Source organism: Teleopsis dalmanni, chromosome 2 (genome assembly GCF_002237135.1).
Source record: "Teleopsis dalmanni isolate 2A chromosome 2, ASM223713v2, whole genome shotgun sequence".
Taxonomy (NCBI): domain Eukaryota; kingdom Metazoa; phylum Arthropoda; class Insecta; order Diptera; family Diopsidae; genus Teleopsis; species Teleopsis dalmanni.
In genome coordinates, this window is record NC_051847.1 from 109,170,988 (window position 1) to 109,186,292 (window position 15,305).

The window sequence follows — 15,305 nt, forward strand, 5'->3', positions numbered from 1 at the left end:
CAACATCCAACATAGAAATTCTTCAAAGATTTCAATCTAAAACTTTACGGGAAATAGTAAATGCTCCATGGTATGTAACTAACATTCAAATCCATCGGGACCTTGGGATAATCCCGGTAAGAGATGAAGTAAAAAAGGTAGCTAGAAAATACCATGAACGAATACAAATTCATCCCAACATCTTAGCTTCGAATTTGATGTCCCCCTCAAATATATTTACGAGACTGAAAAGGAAAACGCCGCTTCAAATTTTATTATAAAAATCAAATTTTATTATAAAGAAATCTTAAATTAAAAAGAAAAGAGTAGCTCTCTACAGGGAGAACTACTTTAATTGTAAATGATCAAGTCTCAAATTGTATTAATTAAAAAATTGTAAAATGTCACCGTGCTATGTGACAGAATACATATTGAATTTAAATTAAATAAAAAAAAAAAAAAAAAAAAAAAATATTTGGTTGTGCAAGATCAAATAACAAAATGACCCAAATATTTATTTCACCCACTGCCTGTGCTTTCTAAATAATATTTAATTCATTATATTAAAATATAATGAACTATATTATTTAGTTATATTAAAATAATTATTAATAAATAGTATAAATTTCAAGTAAGCTTACTATTCTAATATATTGTAAATATATTGTAATAAATTAAATAATAAATATTAAAAGTAATATTAAAAAAAACAATGCAAACACCTTTAATTAAGTAAAATATAAAATTGATACATATGTGGCACAAGTGCAACAGACATGGCAACCTGTAAAAATATCCGATTACAACCTTTGAAGAAAACAACACACCTGGTAATGCTAAACAAAAAGCACATTGAATTGCTAATTTTCTGTTAGTAAAGTAGATTTGTATTTGTTGACTAAACATATATCCCTAATATACGTACATACGTATGGATTGTAAGTTAAATCCATCGCTTAACACAATTTTTAATTTTTTTTATCTTACATTAATTATATCTCTAATACGTTTTTATATCAAGCGTTTAGAAAGCTATAGTGTGATAAAATTGATTCAGCCACTGACATTTTTTTACATAAACATTGATAGATTCCAAATATTTTATGCTTCTCTAAAAAGAAATGGTTTGTCAGACACCTTCCCTCTCAAAATATAGATTAATCAACCCATCTACTTTGATTTTATTCCGCTTTTGGCGCTGTGACATAATTTATTTATTAAATAAATTGAATTTTTTAGTAAAAAATAGACAAATTTTTAAAAAATGAATACAAAAAACTGTACGTACGATTTTTAACACTTTTAGCTTTTTGAAAAGGTAAAATTCTTCATCGTTATGAAGATGTATAGGTGATTGTAATGGTATATCTATGGTCGACCTTACTCAATGTTAAGGCCGCCTTTGATGACTATTACAGTCATATTCTTTAAACCATTTGTGTTCCAATTTAAAAGAGCTAACCGCTGCATTTTTATAATTCATGGTATGAGTCAGAAAACGATACTTCTGACATAAATTGTTTGCCACTTAAAATTCGGTTAAGAGCTCATGTGGTGTCAAATATATTGAGACCACACAAATCGGAACACATGTCAATATGAGACACATGACAAACAAATGCACAGTAAGTACTTCCTATGCATTTCTTGTTTTAGGTAATGTGTCGATCATAAATAGGAAATAAATAAAATAAGAATAATTAAGTAAATAAGATTAACCAATTAGAGTTAAGAAGTACATTGTTAGATTTAAGTAAATATTGTTAGAATAAGATAGATATAGCTTTCTAAATAAATAAAGAAGTTATTGTAAGATTTAAGATAAGTTTAAGAGACAGTAGTTGTTTACTGGTATTCAAATGAACATGATTTAAAAAACTACATAGTGTTGTGAAGATATGAAGAACATTATAAAATATATAGTTAAATAATAGTAGAATTTTATAAAAATAATTAAAGTGTTTTTAATTAATAAAACTAGGACTAAAACAAATCAAATACCAACACTTTTTTGCACAAAAATTTATTTCGGAATATAAATGTATGAACTAAAAAAAATTCTTTATTTTTAATGAAATTTCTATGATATAATTGAAAAATTATGTTGATATTTTACAATTATGCATTATAATACATATCTTAACATTTCTTATCTTCATTTTTTGAAAAATAAGTGTTTTAAAAGAAATAATATTTTTCATTTTTGATTTAATTTTCTGGGGTGAAGACAAAATCTATCTTTTTGATTTATGTTGCAACTGAAAGCGTGTTTTATTGTCTTTTAAGGTTTTCGTGTGCATTTGGATCTTCATTGTAGTTTTTTTTTAAATTAATATTTTTAGATAAGAAAGTCCCTTTTTCTTTTCAATTTTTCATTAATTCTTTCATTCGCAATACTTGCGTAAAAAAACACAAACATAATATTTATACTTGAAATTTAGATGGCGCTGGCTCGTCTGCTATGAGTTTGCTTCGTATTTGGCGCTGAGGGTGGAGGTTATTTTTCAAATAATTGGATTTATGGTAAAAAATGGACAACTGTGTATACGATTTTTATGGTTTTCGACTTTTTCAAATGGAAATTTTCTTGTCTTTAGAAAAAAATTAATGCCATTTCTCTGTCATTTTTGTTTACGAGGATATAATGATTACAGTAAAGTGAGCTAAAAAAAAAGCTATTTTTAATCAATTTTTTATGATAAAATTGAAATATGTTATTGAGGTTCTAAAATTATGTTTTCTGATGTATATTTGAACAGTCCTCATTTTTAGTTTTTTGATTTGGATGATATTAAAGCAATTTCGATATCAAAATTTAATGCGATTTTTTAAAAATTCTGCTCGTACAATATGATTTTTGCTTTAATTGAAAGCTTGTTTTATTGTCTTTTAGATGAATATTCTCTGCATGTCTCTGCGGTCTTTGGTTGTTTTTTTTAATAATTTTTTAAGTAAAGTCAGTTTTTTCAAAAAATTTGATTCTTTTATTTTCTGAATATGTCTGCTATTACGCAACATACAGTTATGAGGTATATACCAAATGAAATATTATTGAATTTACTATCTAAATCGTATTTCTTATTTGGTAAAGAAGCTTAAATTTGGCTAATTTTGACAAATTAATAAACTGAGAAATATTTCGTGTTCCAATTCCGGCTAGGTCCTCTCAGCGTATTGTTGCTATCTACGCTCAGGTTTTTATACTGCATTTCGATTTGTTTTCTACAGCGTCATAACAACAGTGGAGCAAGTACAGAGTACAATAGAATAATCAAAACTGAAAAAGTTGAGGTGATGAGTGATTTTGTTATATAAATATTTCATGTTTCTTAGAATTAAACATAATTTCTTATATAAGTTCTCAAAACTAAAATTATTTTTAATTTAATTTTTTAAAATTATATATAAAGAGGTTTTCGAACAGAAGTGAAACAACAACAAAAATTTATTTTTTAAATTATTTTAATTAATTGAATTTTTGGCTGACCATACAGCTGTTTCGAGTATTGCCAAATACCCTTCATCAGTGGTCTTGGAAATAATTCTTATATTTAATTATTCGTAAATAATTATTTTTGAGACTGCAAGTACCAGGAATCGAACTCGGGTCCTGCCAAATATGAAGCTCAGAATCAGCGCACCTTAACCAACTGATCCAAAGCCGTACTTGACTTTTTATGTTCGCATATTTTTGCTGGAGTTTTGTTACTTTTGCTATGAAAGTTTTTATTAACAATTTTACTTGCTGTATTTATATATTAGAACGAAATCATAAACCAGCTGTAGAATAATTGAATTAATTAATTAATTATATTTTTTATTTTTAATTGTTAAATTTCAAAAATTAAAAATTTTTAAAATTATATATTTTTATTCACACAATAGTTTTTTAAATATATAAACTTCTTTAATAATTGTTTGTAGCAGTTCTTTTCAAATTTGCTTCTTTTAACGAAAATGAATGTCTAGCAATATTTTCAATTACTTTTTTTTTGTCACTAATTAATAATTTTTTTCTGCGATCTTTGCTCGTCCGACGCTCACCAATATTCTCAAATTATAAGAAATGCTCAGAAAGAAATTTGGTATTCATACTAGTGCTGTTCACATTATTCGAAGTTTTTAAAAAACCGAAGTTCTTCTATTATTCGAATATTCGCATTTCAACGAAGTCTTCGAAGTTGGAAAAAACTTCGAAGTTTTTGTAAATTTTTGTTCTCGAAATCTTCGAAGTTTAAGTGTAGTGAAAAACTTCGAAGACTTAGAAGACTTCGTAAGCAGAAGGTGAAGTGAGAGCGCAAAATGCAAACAAACATGCATCACACAAATTATTTGAGGGATTATTTGAGCAGTTGCTTTTTTTGTACGGTTTTATGTTTTTTTGTGGTATTTTATGCAGAAATTAAAAATATGTTTTTTTGTTTTGTTAACACATAAAATTTATTTTATGATTAAAAATGTATTATTATATATATTTTTAAATATTATTTATATGAAATAAAAAATTTACCTTTTATATAACTTATATTTATAATTTATATTAAAAAAATTATATGTATGAAAATTTTTAATATAATATAAAATACATATGTTTAAATTTGGTTTCATTTAAATTTGGTTTTTTGCGTTAACTACAAAACGTTCTTTTTACATAACTTTACTTTTCTTTATTTAACTAAAACAATATATTTATTCACGACGCTACCCAACAAAACTTCCGTTATTCTTACTTCACTCGATTGTGTCATTCGCTGTCAAAAATAGGTTAGGTGACCACATGTTGTTAAAAATTTTAAGGTGCCCAGTTGTGCGTTTCGGATGTAGGTTAACAGTCGGCCCTTCCTGACGTCAAGCGTCCTCGCGCTCGGAATCAGTTTCTTCTTCGTACGGCAATTGACACCATGGCTTTAGAAGATCAGACGCATAGATTGATTTATAATGTCGTTGTTTTCGATCGGATCCTGGTAGGTCTTCGATGACATAACGGTCATTATCGAGAACTTCGGTGATTACGAACGGTCCTTTATATCGACATTCAAGTTTGCGGGACGTGCCTGTGGATGCTGGTTCTCGTTCTGCTAGAACTAAATCACCTTGCTCATATTTCGTTGGTTTCCTGTGTTTATCGTCGAAACGCTTTTTCGCGTTTTCCCGTTTACTATCGGTGTTATTAGCAGCAAGTAATCGTCGGCGGTGGAGTTCTTCTTGGGTGATGGGAATAGTATTGTCTTCATCTTGGTGAATTTGGATCAGCTTGTTACCTAATATGTCGCGTGGCTTAAATCCAAAAAGCAATTCGTTTGGAGATTTTCCCGTCGTTTGGCTAATCAGTGAGTTCAATGTACATTGAATGCTTCGTAGTTGCTCGTCCCAGGTTCGGTCATCTTGTGTTGATGGTTGCAGCATGGATAAAACGGTGCGATTAAATCGTTCGACTTGGCCATTGGCTCGTGGCGTACGGACTGCTTTGCGTATGTGTTTGATTTGTTGATCGTTACAGTATCTTTCGAATTCGTTTGACGTAAAGGCGGTACCACGATCACTTATTATATTTTCAGGGGTTCCAACGTAACTGGTAACTTCATTCAGAATGGCGATGACTTGTTTAGTGTTCATACTTTTCACTGGTCTGACGATGACAAATTTTGTGAAACTGTCCACAATAATCAGAATATACTTGTTTAACTTTCGGCTTCGGGGAAAAGGTCCCAGGTGGTCAATGTGTATTGTTTTGAACGGAATAGGCTCCATTTTGTCGCAATGTAACTCACCTTCCTTTTTACCTCCTCGACGCTTAGTGAAGGCACAATCAATGCACGCTTTCACAAAAGATTTGACAAAGTTTCGCATTCGAGCGAACCACATAGACTGTAGTAAGTATTCAATCGTTCGGTCAACGCTTAGGTGTCCTGTTTTAACATGTGCATCATGTGTCACCTTCCATCGCAAAGCCTTTGGTATTATACCGTTGGTTTTTATACCGTTTGTACAGTCGTCCGTTAATTATTTTATAGTCGTCAATAATGTGTGCATCCTTCTCCTCAATTTTCATTACGACTTGTTGAAGTTTGCTATCTTGTAATTGCATACTGTAAAGGCAATCTGCCTCAGTTATTTCCGCCTTCCAGACTCGCAAAGTCGCTTCCTCAAGATCGCAACCGTCTTCGTTAGGCATACGACTTAGTGCGTCGACGTGCGTCATTCGTTGCTCGCTTCGATGTTTGATGATGAGGTCATAGTCTTGGATACGAAGCCACCATCTGGCTATACGAGGTATCATTTCTCGCTTCTGCATGGCCAATTTTACAGCATTGTAATCGGTAATGACCGTAAACGACTTTCCATAGATGTTATATTTGAAGCGGTCCACAGATTCGACAACTGCAAGCGTTTCTAATTCGTAACTGTGATATTTCCTTTTCAGCGGTGTGGTAGATCGACTAAAGTACGCCACCGGCTTCCAATCTCCGTTGTCATTTTGGAGTAAAACACCTGCGAGTCCGATGGCACTCGCGTCTGTATGCACTTGATGATCAGCTTCCACTCGGTAGCCCGTTAATACTGGTCCGGTTGTTAGTGCTTCATTTAGACTCAAAAAGGCGTTTGTTTGTTGATCTGCCCATTTAAAGACGGCGTTTTTCTTAAGTAATTGTCGCAACGGTTCGGATATAATTGCGTAGCCTGGTATAAACTTGCGGAAATATCCCGTTAACCCTAAATAGCGCCATACCTCTGTTTGCGTTGTAGGCATGCTGAAATTTCTTATGACTTCGGTCTTGATTTCACCCGGCGTTATCCCGTTGGATCCCACTTCTGAACTTTAAATTTGGTTTTATTTAAATTTGGTTTAAATAAATTTGCGTTAACTACAAAACGTTCTTTTTACATAACTTTACTTTTCTTTATTTAACTAAAACAATATATTTATTCACGACGCTACCCAACTGATGTCCCAAGAATTGGATAGTATCTTTCAGAAATTCGCATTTTTTTAAATTCAATGTTAAATTAAATTCTTTTATTACACCTAAAATTCGTTGAAACTTTCCGAGAAGTTCTTCTTCATCGTTGCCGCCGACAAGCATATCGTCCATGTAGTGAATCATATCGCTGGGTTCCAAGCGCGTTTTAATTTTCGCCATCAATTGTAGAAACAGGACTGGTGCGTTCTTCAGCCCGAACAGCATCCGTTTAACCTCGTATAGACCATCAGGAACCTCAACTGCAGTATATTTACGACTGTTACGTTCTATAGGAATTTGATAATAACCACAGTTAAGATCTAACGATATGTGGATTCGATACTTCGTTGCTTCTTGTAAACTTTCTTCGATATTGGGCATTGGGTAGCATTCTTTTCGAGTGAATTGATTAATCCGACGGTAGTCCACGCAAAGTCGATGTTCGCCATTCTTTTTCTTCACAAGCAACATTGGACTCGCATAACTTGATTCAGACGGAGCTATAATATCATTATCGAGCAACTCTTGAATTTTCTTCGCAACGATTTTTTTTTTTCGGTTCCGGAACTCTATACGGGACTTGTGCGATTACCTCGTTGGTCATTAACTCAATTTACATTTCGACTACACTAGTTTTGCCGATTCCATCCATACCTGTAGCGAAACATTCTCGGAATTCATTCATCACCTCTAACAGCTTTCCCTTAGAACCTGAATTTACAGTGTCCATACACACGTCATCTTCCGTTATTGGACTAAGTTTATTAATTTTACACGTCGTTTTTACTTTGTCTTCGAATTTGAACTGTCCGTTGTCATATACGGCGCGTATATTTTCGCTATTGAATATTTGGTCCCCGAGCAATAGATCGTAATTCAACACACAATCTTTGAAGACGTGCAAGTCAACGGTTTTTCAACCTCATCGATTTTCAAATCCGTATCGATTTGTATCTCAGATCGTTCTATACTACCACCGAATCCACCGATGGTAAGTAGGTTTTTGCTGCGCGTACCACCAATATCGTTGGCAAATGTTAACCGGACCATATTACATTCGCTTCCAGTATCAATAAATGCAATGGCTTGCTTGCCACCAATCGTTATTTTCTTAAGAAATTTATTGTCGATAATATTTGTTTTTCGCACGAAAGCTGATGGTTTTCCGCAATTTTGCTGTTCATTTTTGGGGTGCACCTTATTACAATCTATACAACGAGGACGTTTTGGGAGTCTTGCACAATTTACTGACAAGTGCCCTGACTTACCACAATTGTAACACATAACATTCTTTGCCTTAATGAACGATTGTATTCTTTGTTCGCTTTCACCCGCATTATGAAAAGGCTTTTCGTTTATCTTAATGCAATTTTGTAAAAAGTTCTCGCATGCTTCACGCATTTCTTTAACGGATACGAATTTTTGCGAAGCAATCGCCATTTGTAGTTCTCGATGTTTTAATCCTTCTCGGGCGTATTTCGTGATAGCCATCTCACTAAGATTATGACGTCGTCCTAGCGCAGAGACACGAAAAATGAACTCAGTTATTGTTTCGTTTTGCCTTCGAGCAACGCGCGACATATTGTAATGTATATCCGCTTCATCGTATTCGCAACCGAACTCGGTGACAAGCTCATTTGAGAACTCCTTCCAAGTAGCATGCATTCTTGGTGATGCGTCCACCCACATGCGCGCTACACCCTTCAAACGGCTATACACTGCAAGAAGCACACTTTTTTCGGGCCACGCATATACAGACATAACAGCTTCAACACGTTCGACAAATTGCGTAGCCGTAATAGAATCTTCATTCGTTGGGTCGAATTCGGGCAAAACTTCTGCGATTTCTCGTATAGAATGCGCGTTACGGTCCTTACTAGGCATTTCTGAAGTACTGTTTTGATTGTTTCTACCGTTATTCTGGTTAATGGCCACTTGTTGCACCATTTGGCTCAGTTCTCTAATTTGTTTTCTCAATTCTTCGTTTTCCCCCCGCAATTCCTCATTATCGTTCGTAAATTGTAAAACTACGCCGCTTGCCTTCACGTGTTCAGTTAATCTTGCAACTAATTCTGCCATATTGCCTGTAGTTGATAACTCTTGCTGTTGTAAGAAGTCCTTCAACTGTTCCTTCGTCAGTGATTCGATGGTCACCATCATTACGTATATATCTGCGTTCGTTTGTTTTTTTAATTTTCTGCGCCAAATATTCAAACTTACGTTTTAATTACTCCCCTTTAGGACATTGACATAATGTCCAATTTGGACATAATAATGACATAATATTTCAAGTAATATATTATAAATTATATATTTCATATTAATAATATTCTATTATTTTTGTTTTGTTGTCAAAGCAAATTTCTATTCTCATAATGTTAATGACTTGATGTCTTAGCCTTGAACGGTGGGTTAAGATATCAAAATTTATCAAACAACAACAACAGTTGTATATCACACGAGCACACTTTGCTCGTCATATGAAACTGCAGATAAGCCATGCATTTAGTATGTGCAATTCTTTAATATAGAACATTATGAGAAATTAAATTTGCTTGTGCAAGGTCAGTATTGTACTTATTAAATAATAATTATGTTTGTAAAGCAAGCTGGTATATGGACTTAGTTCAAGGTTAAAAGGAAATAAGTTTATAAGCATATACCAGGTTGCTAAGGAAATTACGCAAGTAATATTCTTTTTTGTCAATGCATACAATTTCCATGAGAACTGTGACCGTTCCCACAACTATGCTGAGCGATACCTAATCGCTACTTTAATGCAGCTTAAGATATAGGGCATTATCGTGGGAATTGTATGCATTAACACCTTGCCAAATGTGTATAAAAACTCAACATTTTTCTAATAAATTTATCATTCAATACAGAACAGCCCTTGCGTTTTAATTAGTTCAAGTGCTTATTAAAACTCAATTGCAAATAGGTTCAAGTGCCTAGTTGCTCAAAAAATATTGTTATTGTTTGAATCCACCTGAAGTTGGTTTAAGTGCCAAATTCAGACCTTGCAATAGGAACTGGTTCAAGTGCCAGATTCCTAACCATAAGCAACACTGAATCGATTCAAGTGTCGATTCAGTTTCAATAAGAAACGACTTATTGAACATTTTTGGTGACCCCGACGTGATTCACCGTAAGGATCACGTTTTCATCAATCCAGTGAACCTGCTCAGAAGGACCACGTTATCATCAATCCAGTGAACCTGCTCAGAAGGGTATTATTGCTGTATTTACAACCATGGAAGTCATGGCAGAATTGATTGCCAAACAATCAGAATTGGGAAAACAAATCCAACAACTGATCACTAACTTCAAAAAGGAATCAAAAGAGAGGAAGACATCCCCTCGCTACTATGAAGAGCGTATTAGGCGACTCAACGAATTATGGGAACAATTTGATCATAACGACACACAAATCAGGAATTTGCCAGATTTGGATACGAGCGTTTCATATTTTACCAACAACTACTTTCAGGAAATCAAGGGATTATTTGAAAAATATGAGCAGATTTTCGAAAATGAATTGTCAACCAAAATACCCCCAACACCTTCCTCAAAGGAGTCAGCAACGACAGCACGTCAACCGATGCCGTCACCGAGGGAAGGACAATATAGCACGAGTATAACACGAATGATACACAAGCAAGGTGCAATTTGTGTATCACTGAAGCGACTCATAGCAGGCATCAATCGTCAAACAGGCGTTCAGATGAAATCCTTTTATGAAGTGAATATGGGAAGAATTGAGAAGCTATGGAATGAGATTGAATCCATTAATTTTGAAATTTGGAAGTACACCAACAATCCGACTACAGTGGGATATAAACTCGATGAGTACCTCGAAATAGAAGAATTGGTTCAGTCAACTTTAATTTCGTTAGCTTCAATGAAAGCAAATAATGAACAATTACAACAAGGAATCAGTAAACCAGACAGCGCTGGGATATCACTGCCTAAGGTAACAATACCAAAATTCGATGGCGATTATTTGAAGTGGTGTCAATTCTATGATTTGTTCACCGAAATGATTCACAAGCAGCAGCCTTCTAACGCTCAGAAAATGTGGTACCTCAAAGGTAGTTTAACAGGAGAAGCAGAAGGTTTAGTCCGACACCTGTCAATAACCAACGAGAATTATCAAACGGCTTGGAATCTGCTACAAGAACGATATCACAACAAAAGAATTATTGTAGCAACAATCATTCAAAGAATTCTAAATCAACCAATAATATCAACCAATCCTTCAGCGACAGAAATAAGGACACTCCATGATGTTACTTTTGAAGGATTGCTGGCACTGAAGAATGTGGGACTCGAAACTGATTCATGGTCGCCGCTACTGCTTCATAGTTTGCTCCTCAAACTAGATAAGCAGACTCGCATTTTGTATGAACAGTCGCTGACTCATCCAAGAGAGATTCAGTCGATTAAGGAGTTCATGATTTTTCTGGAATCACGATTCCAGTCCTTAGAGGCGATTGGTCATAGGGAGAAGCCATGCTCAGCAAAAACCCTTGCCACAACTATGGGGTAGGCAAATATATCAACCTGTAAGATCTGTAATAATGGATCACATCCGATATATTATTGCAAAACATTCTTGCAATCAACACCACAAGGTCGTATCAAGACAGTACAAAAACTTAGACTGTGCTTGAACTGCTTACGTACAGGCCATAGGGCAGCAGAATGCAAAAGTTCCCGGTGCAACAAGTGCAGCAAGAACCACAATTCGTTGTTGCACTTATCAGAGTCTTCTAAGACAACACACAAATCAATCAATGTCAAATCAGATTCATTGGTTGAGAAACCTGGTCATCAACCTTCTACTGTAATCACAGCATTAACACAAAATAAGGGATACGTTCTTCTTAGTACAGTTAATATGAAAATAGCTACGTTTGATGGTGATTTCATCGAGTGTAGAGCAATACTCGATTCTGGATCACAAATAAACTTAATCACAGAAAAACTGGCAAGAAAATTAAAATTGCAGTTACACTCATCACCGTTATGGATAGAAGGAATTGGTAGAAGCAAAAGGGACACAAAATACAGTGTGACAACAAAAATTCAGTCTCGAATTAATGATTTCAATGTAAATATCAACGCATTCGTGATGCCTCGAATTATCTCAGCCCAACCAACACAGTGTCTGGACACTTCTGGTTGGTCAATTCCTCAAAATATAAAATTGGCTGATCCAGACTTCGCGAATCCAAATCAAATTGACTTATTAATTGGAGCAGAATTCTATCACAGCTTTTTATCGATTGGTCAAATCAAAATAGGTGAGGGTCTACCTGCACTTCAGAACACGGTTTTCGGATGGATATGCAGTGGCAAAGTTAGCAACGGTAATCAAAAATTACTTACCTGTGGCATGTGCAGCGAAGCTGACGACGAAGCATTGGATAATATACTTACTAAATTCTGGCAATTGGAGGAAATCAATCAAACGGATGACAAATTCACTGATGCAGAAAAGAAATGTGAAGAATCTTTTGCTCAAAATACTCACCACAATCATGAAGGGCGATTTGTCGTGAAACTACCATTTAAGGAGGATACAACTGTTCTTGGTGAATCCATGCAGATGTCGATGAATCGGTTTTTTAGTCTTGAACGTCGGCTTTTGAAGAATTCTGAACTAAAGAAGATGTACGTTGACTTCATGGCGAGAGTACGAACATCTCGGCCACATGGAAAAAATCAATCAGGATGATATAATCCATCCACATTACATTTTGCCACATCATTGTGTAATCAAGGCAGATAGTACTACAACAAAGCTTCGAGTGGTGTTTGATGCATCTGCAAGAACATCAACCGGAGTCTCACTCAATGATATCATGCATAATGGTCCAGTCATGCAGAACGAACTCTTATCCATTTTACTGCGTTTCAGGAAACCACGCTTCGTTTTTACAACAGATATTGAAAAGATGTATCGGCAGATACTAATTGATCCAAGAGATGAATATCTTCAAATCATTATCTGACGAGAGTCACCAGAAGAAAACTTGTGCTATTACAAATTAAAAACGGTAACGTATGGCACAAGAGCAGCGCCGTATCTGGCAACTAAGTGTCTACAAACCCTGGCCAGAGAGCATGCCGTTAAATTTCCGCTTGGTTCCGCTACACTCAGCAAGGATTTTTATGTCGATGACGGTTTAAATGGCTCAGACAGTCTCACGGAGGCAATTGCAACAAAGGATCAACTTATTAAAATATTGGCGACAGCTGGTTTCAAACCTCGCAAGTGGTGCGCAAATAATGCCCAATTACTTCAAGGACTCGCTCCAGAAGATCAAGAAGTTGATCTCGATGTCAGCAGTGAGTCACATAAGACAGTAAAAACTCTAGGCCTTATCTGGCTACCAAAATCTGATCAATTTTCAATAAAAACTAACGGACCTACACACAGCAAAATAACAAAGAGGACCGTAAGTTCCTCCGAGTTGGCGCACATTTTTGATCCACTTGGATTAATGGCTCCCGTAGTAGTGAAGGCGAAAATATCTGTTCAAAGATTGTGGCAGTTAAAACTTTCGTGGGATGAAGCTCTGCCTGCTGAAATGCATACTCAATGGACCCATTTTCGTCAGTGCTTATGTGAAATAAACAATGTGAAGATTCCACGACATATATTTCATCATAAACAACCAAGGAATACTCAGATTCATGTATTTACTGATGCCATTTACATCAGAGCCGAAATGACTGATCGAACTATTTCAGTTCAGTTACTTTGTTCAAAATCACGCGTCGCTCCATTAAAAACGCAGACAATACCAAGACTTGAGTTATGTGCGGCTTTACTAGGAGCACAATTGGTAGTAAAGGTAAAAAAGGATTTGGAATATGAACATCATCCGATATATATGTGGACTGTTTCTGAGATAACATTGCATTGGATCAATTCAGAACCATCAACATTCCAAACTTTCGTTGCTCATCGTATCAGTAAGATTCAGCAATTAACACTAAAGGAACAGTGGAGGCATGTCAATACTAAACAAAACCCAGCTGATTTATTATCCAGAGGTGTAGATCCAATTTACATTCAGAAGAATGCAATGTGGTTTTATGGGCCACTTTTCCTTCATGGAAATCAAGAATGCTGGCCCCAACCATTCCGTCAGGAATTGATAACATCCGACCATATACAAGCGTAAGCCAAAAGGAAGGTACATGTGCTTACAATTTCACATGATGATGAACTAATCAAAATGATTTCTACGATAAGGCATGGAAACTCATTCATAAGGTTGCAACGAATTCTTGGCTATGTGTTGAGATTCATCAAAGGGTTACGTAATAAGAGCAAGCACAACGACATCAATTTGACACCATTAGAACTGGATGAGTCATTACTCATAATAATAAAAGCCATACAGCTTAGTGATTTCAATGAAGAACGACATCAACTCTTAAAGAAAAGGTATCTGAAGGGAAGCAGTAGTCTCCACGGACTTTCTCCATTTATCGATGATAGTGGCGTCATCAGGGTTGGAGGTCGATTCACGTCATCACATCTTACCTACGATGCCAAACACCCCATGCTGCTGCCTTATAACGATCTAATAGCTAAGCTCATAATGAAACATTTACATGAGAAGGGACTTCACTGCGGACCGCAAACATTATTAGCCCAGTGCAGGCAGCGATTTTGGCCAATAAAAGGCAAGATTATGGCTCGATCCATTGTGCAACATTGTGTACAATGCACTCGAGTACGCCCACACATGTTCAAACAAATCATGGGCAATCTACCAGCTGACAGAGTCCAAGCTCAAAAACCTTTTTTCAACGCAGGTGTGGACTTCTGTGGTCCCATATGGATACACCACAAAATTAGAGGCAAAAGACCATGCAAAGCGTACATCGCAGTGTTTTGCTGCTTCTCCACGAAGGCAGTACATTTGGAAGTTGTTAGTGATCTCACCACAGATGCATTCTTAGGCGCTTTGAACCGGTTTACGTCAAGAAGAGGTCGATATCAGAACTTATATTGTGACAACGCGACTAATTTTGTGGGCGCTAAAAATCAAATGAACGAGTTAGCTGAAAGCATTCACAGCACAAATGCTCAAAACAACATAATAAGATCCTGTTCAGCTCAAGGAATTGCTTTTCATTTTATACCTCCGAGAGCACCACATTTCGGAGGATTATGGGAAGCTGCTGTCAAATCAGCTAAATATCTATTGGTGCGAACTATTGGCAACGTGTCACTCACTTACGAGGAATTGGAAACAGTGGTAACCCAAATTGAAAGTATGCTAAACTCCAGACCAATAACACCGTTGTCATCAGATCCAAATGACCCGGCTGCCCTCACAC

At 35.4% G+C, this 15,305-nt stretch overlaps 2 protein-coding genes across 2 annotated transcripts in view; one reads left to right on the plus strand and one right to left on the minus strand.

Moving 5' to 3' along the window:
• Positions 1-5,905: 5,905 nt before the first annotated feature.
• Positions 5,906-9,098, minus strand: LOC119675411. Its single transcript, XM_038086609.1, has 5 exons — positions 8,558-9,098; positions 7,827-8,455; positions 7,596-7,746; positions 7,024-7,441; positions 5,906-6,797 (listed from the first exon to the last, which is right to left on the minus strand). Exons 1-5 carry the CDS (start codon positions 9,096-9,098, stop codon positions 5,906-5,908), a joined length of 2,631 nt encoding a protein of 876 aa, XP_037942537.1.
• Positions 9,099-11,841: 2,743 nt separating this feature from the next.
• The window catches only part of LOC119675412, a 5,313-nt gene continuing 1,849 nt past the window's right edge, over positions 11,842-15,305 (plus strand). The window contains exons 1-3 of the mRNA XM_038086610.1: positions 11,842-12,617; positions 13,021-14,133; positions 14,209-15,239. Of these exons, the coding sequence (XP_037942538.1) occupies positions 11,842-12,617; positions 13,021-14,133; positions 14,209-15,239 (2,920 nt within the window). The remainder of the gene's footprint in view (positions 12,618-13,020; positions 14,134-14,208; positions 15,240-15,305) is intronic.